We start from the raw sequence: 9,374 nt of genomic DNA, 5'->3' as shown, positions 1-9,374 counted from the left end.
TGAATACAATTTCTACTATCCATCGGAGTTCTATCACGGAGAAGGAAGTGAAACTTCTCATGTCGATTTATCGTATTCTACAGATATGCCAACAACTATAAATAATATGATGGGCATTCGAAATGACGTTCATGATACACAAATGCATGATCGTTTGGAAAAAGACTTGATTGAGCATATCTGGCAAAAATTTGGGAAAACCGCACAATAAATCTTATTCTGAATTTTGTTTATTATGTTTAATATTTCAAATTTTGTAAAATATGTGAACTATTTTGAATTTTGTATAATATGTTTAATATTCCAAAGTTTGTAAAATATGTTTAAGATTATGTAATATAAAAAGTTTAATAATTGTTTTTTCATTTTAGATTATTAAAGTTTGATAATTACTAAACACAAATTAAAAAATCACTCCCTCCGTTTCAAAATATAAGATGTTTTAGAAAAGATTTTTGTTTCATAATAAAAGATGTTTTCAAGTTTCTATGCAACGTTTAGATTAGTTAGTATTTTATATTATGCAGTATTGTTTCTGATTGGTTGAACTTGTTAAAAGTAAAAAGTTCTTAATATACGTGCTTTACTTAAAACATCCTATATTTTGAAACAGAAAGAATATTATTTAAAAAATTGAGCAACCTTTTTTGGATTCTCTACTAAAGGAATGATTTTGCAAAAATACTTTTAGAATTGCTTTACTTAAATTAGTATTAATTATATGATTAATTAATTTGAGAATAACTTAAGATAGGTACTCCTCTTAAACAACTCTCAAGTTATACTTAACAACTAATAAATGTCAGAAGTCAGCTATAAATAAATTTGCGTACGCGTTTTGTGAAGAACTTAATAGTAGAATAATACTTGTATATGGTAAAAGATTCTTGTAATTTATTGTAGTATTTTATAGTTAATGGATCTTGTAAACTATAACTATATCGCATCATGATATTGCATGTGCAAACGCTCATACTAGAAAATAGAAATAGAACAAGTTCTCTCCTCAATTGTCACAAAACAAATAGGCGCGATATACATTATCACATCAAACAGTGACATGTCGCATTCACCACGTGAAAACACGTCAGTATTTCTCCAATTTTACCCACATCATTTGACCTTTTTGATAATCATCTAGGCTTTGATTTTTGACTCATTAATAAATCTTAGCTACGTCTTAAGCTTTAATTGGATTTAAACAAGAAAAAATAATCATCTAGGCTTCGTATTCGTAAGCTTTAATTACATCTAGGCTTCGGATAACCAGGGCTGAGTGTGTTACCACCTTGTGTCTAAGCAAGCAAATGGTATAAGACTATATGTATCCGGTTATGTGTAAACCGTGTAAATTATAGTCTATACCGGTCAAACCGGATTCTACACTTCACTACAAAAAGTGACTAGGTTGTAACAGAATCTTTTGTGAGAACACGAGGAAGACGAAGATGAACCTTACAATAAACACCTATATCGTTAAATTGAACTTCAACCAGGTGTTACGTAACTTTACTTGGCTGACCTTGGAAAGCTTTAGAGAGAAGCATGAACAGGACCAGGGTTCGAATCCCACCATCAACAAGAGGTAAGAGACTTGTTTTACCTTCCTCTGTCTATGGTCCAAAAAGACTTATCAATTACCAAACAGATAATAATTGAACATCAGTCAACGTATCTAATAAGTTTTATTGCCCCCAAATTAATGGCTAAACTTTACTAGATTGTTCTCAGTTAAAGGACGCACGGAGACAATGTGGGTGATAGACACAACAAATCGCATGTATAAGCTTTCTTCTTGGCCCAACGGCTAAAGCACCCATCTTCTTAAGCTTCTCCATTGTCAAATTCGCCATCTGAAACTTATTCATCCTCTGTCCTCTCAACATCCTCTCAAACTCTCTTCCCAATCCTATTGATCCAACCCATTGGTTCAATCCGCCTGCTTTCTCAACCTTCTTCTCCAGATTCAACACTCTCAGCTTCTCATTATCCATTACTACTGAGCTGCACATCACTCTAGGAAACCTTATGGGCTTGTGGCCCGCACGGCTCTTGTGAATCTCCATTCTTCTATCCCGATTCTTACTACAATCTTGCAGTGAGATCCTTGGAGCTGAACCTTTCCTGGTTGTGGCATTGCGACCAGTAACTATCTCTGGTTTGTCTACTGAAGTGAAATCAGGACAGGTCTCAGGTTCCACGGCGTGAGCATGAGTAGTTTCGTGAGTAACTGCAACCAGGTCTCTCAGCTCAGTTTGTGGCTGCGAAGCCGCAGACTTCTGCAAAGTGCAATGTTCAATTACAGGAAGGGAAGGCACCACTGTGTGGACAAGAGTAGCTTTGCGCGTCTCTGCTCTTAACTCAGCTTGTGACTGAGATGTTGCAGGTTCAGGAACGGGAAGAGAAGGCATCACTGCGTGAACGAGAGTAGCTCTGCGTGTCTCCGTTCTTAACTCAGCTTGTGATTTAGAAGTTGCAGGCTTCTTCTGCAAAGAGCACTGTTCAGGTATAGGAAGAGAAGGAAGTATTGTGTGAACAAGAGCAGTTTCTTGTGTATCCACTTGTGATTGAGAAGTTGCAGGCTTCTGCAAAACGAAATGTTCAGGTAATGGAAGAGAAGACATCACTGTTTGAAGAGGCGTAGTAGTTTTCTGCGTATCCGCAATAACATCTCTTTTCTCAACTTGTGACTGAGAAGTAGCAGGCTTCTGTAACGTGAAGCGTTCAGTTACCGGAAGAGAAGAAGGCAGCACCGTGTGAAGAGGAGTAATTTTGTGGATCTCCGCAACACAGTCCCTAAACTCAACTTGTGAATTAGAAGCTTCAGGCTTCTGCAGAATGAATTGTTCAGGTAAAGGAAGAGCAGGTACCAGAGTGTGAGCAGGACTAGTTTCGTGCATATCTGCAATAACGTCTCTTAACTCAGCTTGTGACACCGAAGTTTCAGGCTTGTCGAAAGTACAGTCTTCAGGCACCACAGTGTGATCACAAGTACTCTCTTGCGCATCCTCAACGCTGTCTCTTAACTCAGCTTCTAACTGAAAAGTAACTGCAGGTTTATCCAAAGTGAAATCTACAGGTGGAGGAAGAGAAGGCAACACAATGATGATTCTCTGCTTTTTGACAAAGACCCAACCGTCTTCTTCTTCTTCTCCATCAAAACAAAACTTGAAAGGACCAGTCTTGCTCGGTTCCAACTGTCTCGGCCTTAGCCTTGCCATCATCAGACCTGGAGATTATCAAACAACATTGAGCTAAAAGGCAAACCAAGTTTCAATCACAGAAGGACACATTTGCTATCACAAATCACAAGGAAGAGCGCATAGAGAATAAGAGAAGTATGCTTCGAAAGACACAAATCACAATAAGAAGAAACCCAATTTTGTGTAAAACCCATCACTGTGTTAAACCCCATTTTCGAAGAATCGAAGCAAAAAGAAGGACAGTTTTGTAGTGAATTAAACCCAATTTCAGAAATTGGACTCTCCGTATGAATCGGAGTAACACTAGCACAATTTTATGAAAGTGAATTAAGATCGAAGCAAAAGACTAACCCAGTAAATTAGCGACGAGGAATAAACAAACAAACCCTAGAATACAAAATCTTTTGTTAGCAGATAGAGAAATTGAGAGACCGGAGAAACATTAACGAGTCTTACCTACCCTCTGCGAGCGAGTGAGTGACGATGATGATGATGATGATGACTCTCTCTCCGACCGGAGCTAATTTTTTTTCCTTTTCGACAAAAGGTTATACAGAATCCCAATATTGACTACCTTGTCCTTTAACTATAAGGAAATTGGAGAAATATTGAAAATACACATTTTTTGGCATTTTGATATTTTTGACATTTTTTAACATAAAATAAAATACACACAAAAAACAAAACAAAAATATTAAAGGCTAATTTAAAAAGCCTTTTCTTAATAATAGCTCAAAATGGTTTGTATTATCATAGTTGAAGTAAATTAAGAATTTTATCTTAAAAATAATATTAAACAACATTTTACTTTGAAACAGATATAAAATATATGTTAATAAATCTTCTTATGCTTTTTAACTTATTAATGCAAATCATTTATTGTGATCTAACTTGTAAGCTTAGTAAGATAATGAGATTCTAATTATCAATAATATGAGCATAATAAAAAAAAAACAAAAATCTTATAAATTATTCAAATAAATAAAGTCGATTTGAAACTACACAAATCCTTTTTGTACACTTGCAAGTTGCAACAAATCAACCATAATGTAAAAGATACAAAAAATAACCAAATAAGTTAAGAAAAAACAAATTAACCAAACCAATTTTTTACTTGTTTGTATTGGGCCTTCAAAACATTCACATCGTCAAAAAGTATCCAGTAAAGTATAAAATATTAAGGAGAGAGATCATGCCGCCATGTATTGTTGTTTTTCGTAGGTTTTTTTTGTGACTAGTTCTCAGAGTCAAAACAAATCCGAACCGTTGATACTAAAGCCAATAACCCAATCCTGAACGTTGGTTCATTCAGGGCATCGTCTCCCTCGTTTAAACCAAAAATAGTCTCTCTGACAACCAGAGAGAGAGAGAGAGAGAGTCTAAGAGACAGAGAAGACACTCCATCAAACGCCTTCTTCCCCTTTTATTATAGCAAATAAATAAAAAATCAAACAAATTTGATAATTACGAATCCCTTTTTTATTTTTTTTTCCTTTTTCGTTTAAGCGATTAAAAAAAAAAAACGGAGAAGGAAAAAGCGCGCAGAGATATTGATTTTGGTTATCTCCTCCCTCCCTCCCTCCCTTGTGAATTTTGTTTGTTTCGTGGAAAGGGAGCCAAAATTCTCAATCTAAGCTTCTCGATTATTTTTTCCTTCTCCGATTTCTGAGTCGCCAAGGGGTAAGGTTTTCCGATGTTCTTTCTTCTTTTCTTCCGATTGTGATTCCGAGAATTGAGTTTTTTTTTTGTTGTTGTTGTGGTTTCTCTGCAGAATTGGCTTCAGCTTCATGTTTATCGATTTAGGGCTTTAGTGCGATTTTAATTGGAAATATCTCTGTGAATTGGAGAGAATGGAGTCTCCTCCTCCGATCAAATGTTGTGATTGTGACTGCGATTGTTCATCACAAGGTTCATGGATTCGATCTATCAAGAGAAGAAACGACGACGAATTAGTCAAGGATCATAAACGTTTCTCTGTACCGGAGCTAGACGACCTTGACATGTTCTCTAACCCCAGAGTCCATATCGAGAACGAATGTGAATTACTACGCGAGACCGTTACCAACCAACAGGAGACGATTCAGCATTTGTACGATGAGCTCGAGAAAGAGCGTAACGCTTCATCTTCAGCTGCAGATGGAGCTATGGGTATGATTCAGAAGTTAACGACTGAGAAAGCTGCTCTACAGTTGGAATGCACACAGCTTGAGCGTACCGTTAACGGCAGAGTGAATTACGAAAACGCTGAGATTGCTGCACTGGAAGATGTGGTCTATCAGAGGGATCAGATTATTCAGTCTCTTAAATTTGAGATTCAGGCTTATAAGCATAGGTTGATGAGTTACGGGCTCTCCGAGGCAGAAGCTGATGGTGACAAGAGCTTGCTTACTCGTTACCCGAGCAGCGTGATCGACGTTAGTTCTGAGTTTGACTACCCTACTTATGACTACCCTCCTCTGAAGTGCAATATAAACGAGAACCAAGAAGATCCTCTGGAGGCTGATATCTATGTTGCAGATGATGAAAACTACCCACCAGCTGATTCTCCTCATGGCCGAGAACATTTGAAGACTTTGGATCGTAGACTAAGTCAGATGGAGACTAATCCCAGCTTTATTCCGTTGAATGGTGATTTTTCGGGAGCGAGAGGGAGGGATGTTTCGGAGAAGGTTATGGTTGGTGAGAGTCCTAGGCATCAAAGACATGTTAGGAGGATTTCTCCCACTGGTTCAAGTTCACACTTGGTGGGAGCATCTAAAGAACTAAGACCTGATGTTTTTGTTGATTCCCCATGGTACGAAAGCTACAGCTCTGAGAAAGTGGAATATGCAGAGAATAATAATAATACTAAAGATGACTCGTCGGAGATAGGAGATGACATGAGTGATAGAGTTTATACCATTGACTCTGTCCATCACAGCAGTGTGTCTTATAGTGGCGGTGTAACTGAACAGAAGCTTGAGGATGGCACTTGTGATAGCAATGTGGTTTTCCCGAGAGAACAGACAGATCTTGGTGATCCTGATATAACGAAACTATACATGAGGCTTCAAGCACTGGAGGCTGACAGGGAATCAATGAAACAGGCACTTGTCTCTATGAGGACTGAAAAAGCTCAAATGGTACTGTTGAAAGAAATTGCTCAGCATTTGTCAAAGGAAGTTGTCCCTCAACGGAGATTGCCTCTACGTAAAGCATCTATTGCTGGGCCTTTCACGCCGGTCTTTAAGGTTGTTGTCATGTTTCTATATGATCACAAAACATTCTGACTGGAAAACTGTGTCTTGTTTTCTACTGGTCTCACTCTCTAACTACTTGATCTTTTGATTATGCAGTGGATCACATATTTTGTTTCCTGGAAAAGAAAGGCTCGTCGAAGCAAGTAAGTAACCTGTAACAAACTATGGAAGATTTTATCACAAAGAGGAGGTGGCTGATTAAATCAAACCGTTGCTCGCTTGCATTATAATCTAGTCTTTTAATATTCCAAAAACAGGGACACTGTTTCACTTGATAGTTAGAAATCACTGTTGAATTTTAGGTAGCTGCTTCTGAAACTTACGCTCGTCTCTAATCTCTATTCCGATGCAAATATGCAGATACATGTATGGAATGTCAGGAAGCAACGTGGGCTTGCAAATGCTTCTAGAAAAAGTCCCTCGGTCACAAAAATGGCGATGTCTTCTTAGGAGCACGCAAGTGTGAAACAGATTCATCCCTTTCAAACAAACAAAATCACTCTCATGACTCTAGAATTCGAAGCACATAATGTCTAATACTGATGGTGGATTGCGAAGGTAACACTTGTATGCCTTACTTCAACTTGGAATTGGATTCTCTCATTCTTTCTTCATTGTGATGTGCGATATTCAATCTGTTTTCCCCCAATACTTCAACTGTTGTATAATAGAATTGGGTTGAAGAATGATATACCTCAGAGGCCATACAATCTTTGTATGGTTTCTAACTTGAATTGTTTCATTCATGGGTTTCTTTTTTCCAATATTTTATAGATCGATTCATCACAGTAAGTTCTTTACTTCTTTTTGTGGTTTGTGACCATCATAAGTCAATTACCACGTTTTTTTTTCCTTTTCTTTTGCCTATATGTTTGTATTTCTCTGAAGCAATACCCAAAACTCTCTTTTAAATGAGGGTACAACAGAAAGTGATAATAATTTTAAAACTACGAACCAGAACAACACCGAAAACGAACTGATGTAAATAAAACTAAACAAGTACAAATCAAAGCTCAATAATACTTAGTTACAGGTGAGCCTCCTTACCCCCACGTGACTCCTCACTGACTCAATTCCATCTCCCAGGTTTCCTTAATTTGTTCTCTTCTTTTCTTCTCCCATATGTATATGGGATTGGAAGGTCTATCACATACACTTAAAAAAGAACACTCACATTCCAAATAACCAAAAAGAACAACAGTTGAAGCCTTGCGACACATCCATCCATCAAACGGTAGCAGCAATAATACTGATGAATTCATCAAATGCATGTGCTGTAAGGGTAAGCACATGATCAAACCACTCAACTTTCCCCCAAATTTCACAAGTTGCGCTGCTGCTGCGCCTTTCAAGCGCAATCTCCGCACAGCAAATCTTCTTCTTACCGGTATAAAGAGAGATCGTCTGCCACCACATAACAGCTAGCTTTCCACCAAAATTAGCCAATCTAAAAACAGAATCACGACGAAACGTGGGTAGTCCAACCAAACCCTGCAAAACTCTCCACCTTCCTGCCTGGATGTCATACCATCTGAATGATTCCGGAGAAGCCGAGTAGACAACATTATCTATCTGGCAATAAGAATTAGGAACCATGCCATAATACATTGATCGATTAGAGAGTACGTCCCATTTAGATTCCTTGACATCGTAAACAGCCATCATTTTATGAGCCACCACATGTAACTTTCCGTCAATAGATGCGCTGTGGCGGGAAAACGTACCGACTGTCTGACGGCAGGGGAGGGGCTGAGGATCCCAAGCTTGTGTTTTTGGGTCGAAAAGCGAGAGTGAATTCTTCAACTTCAAATTATTATTGGGATCGTCATCATCGCATAATCCTGTGGCATAAATCTTTCCATCGATGACGCCAACAGAGACAGTATACAGCTCCACCGGCAAGCTTGGAGCCGTGCGCCACGTGTGAGACTGGCAATCCAGAATAAAGACGCTAGAGGAGGGGGATTTCCCGGGTTGTTCTGCGCCAATGTTGTAGATTTCAGAACCAACCGCCACCATACTCGCAAATTCCGAATAAGGGGTATTGGGGATTGGGATTGAAGCCAAAGCATACCCACTTGTTGTTGTTGTTGTTGTTGTTGATGTCTTCTTCTTCTCCTCCTCCTCCTCCTCATTGTTGGTTAGGGTTTGATGATGATCAGGTTTCCGGCAGAGGGTGAACCAACGAAAACCAGACAAGCAGTTGAAGCACGCATAGAGACAACTCTCGGTGGTGCCCAAGAGTGACCTGGCCTTGTAAAGGTCCGGTGAAGCTACGAGAGATCGAAAGCTCTTGGAGACGAGGGATAGAATCGGATAGTACAATCTTGAGACGCGTGCGACGATGCTCAATGCCAAATCATCGGGAAGTGAAGGGATTAGGGCCGATTCCGGCGTTGACTGCTTCGTCCTCTTCTTCTTCTTTGGCGTATTCGTAGGCGGCGTTGTCTTCTTCTTCCTCTTACTCTTCCTCTTCGTTTCTGGGGATGACATTGACGGAACTAACGGTAAAGACGAGTTCAGTTCACCATTGATCAACCTCGATCTCCTCTCCATTTAACTTTAACTTTAACTTTTAGGGTTATGGGTTCCCGCGGAGCGCACGCTTAAACTAGAAGAAGACAACACATTTGTTGGGCTTTATGGGCCGTCACGAAATTGCAAGACTTTTTATTGGGTTCCTTTGTTCTCTTGACTCTTGAGTAGGTTTTGAGGTTTTTTTTTACACAGGTTTTTGAACCATATTATTATTTAATTAGGTTTAGCAACAAATTAAGAAGCTAATATGCTTAACGCAATACCGAATACAATTATTAGATGCATGAGCAAATATTTGTCACAGAGAGAAACTCTCTTACAAACACAATTTAAAGAACTCTTCATATTTTTAATGTATGCAAATTAGAGTACATACTGTATATAATAAAATGTT

At 38.5% G+C, this 9,374-nt stretch overlaps 3 protein-coding genes across 5 annotated transcripts; 1 reads left to right on the top strand and 2 right to left on the bottom strand.

Moving 5' to 3' along the window:
- LOC104764944 lies at positions 1,452–3,761 on the bottom strand. Of its 3 annotated transcripts, none has more exons than XM_010488552.2 (2): positions 3,660–3,761; positions 1,452–3,229 (listed from the first exon to the last, which is right to left on the bottom strand). In XM_010488552.2, exon 2 carries the CDS (start codon positions 3,222–3,224, stop codon positions 1,728–1,730), a length of 1,497 nt encoding a protein of 498 aa, XP_010486854.1. In that variant the 5' UTR covers positions 3,225–3,229; positions 3,660–3,761; the 3' UTR covers positions 1,452–1,727. The 3 variants fall into 3 exon arrangements, with proteins under 3 accessions (XP_010486854.1, XP_010486855.1, XP_010486856.1); XM_010488553.2 differs by having other exon boundaries at positions 3,664–3,761; XM_010488554.2 differs by lacking the exon at positions 3,660–3,761 and adding an exon at positions 3,555–3,653.
- On the top strand, positions 4,566–7,228 carry LOC104764943 (myosin-binding protein 7). The gene is made up of 4 exons (XM_010488551.2): positions 4,566–4,883; positions 4,975–6,433; positions 6,539–6,585; positions 6,803–7,228. Exons 2-4 carry the CDS (start codon positions 5,054–5,056, stop codon positions 6,906–6,908), a joined length of 1,533 nt encoding a protein of 510 aa, XP_010486853.1. The 5' UTR covers positions 4,566–4,883; positions 4,975–5,053; the 3' UTR covers positions 6,909–7,228.
- LOC104767460 (F-box/kelch-repeat protein At5g51250-like) lies at positions 7,414–8,958 on the bottom strand. The gene has a single exon (XM_010491484.2). The coding sequence runs from the start codon at positions 8,933–8,935 to the stop codon at positions 7,670–7,672; it is 1,266 nt and encodes a 421-aa protein (XP_010489786.2). The 5' UTR covers positions 8,936–8,958; the 3' UTR covers positions 7,414–7,669.

This window comes from Camelina sativa, chromosome 19 (assembly GCF_000633955.1).
Source record: "Camelina sativa cultivar DH55 chromosome 19, Cs, whole genome shotgun sequence".
Taxonomy (NCBI): domain Eukaryota; kingdom Viridiplantae; phylum Streptophyta; class Magnoliopsida; order Brassicales; family Brassicaceae; genus Camelina; species Camelina sativa.
Note: the sequence above shows the minus strand (reverse complement) of the source record. Positions and strands in the feature narration are given on the sequence as shown.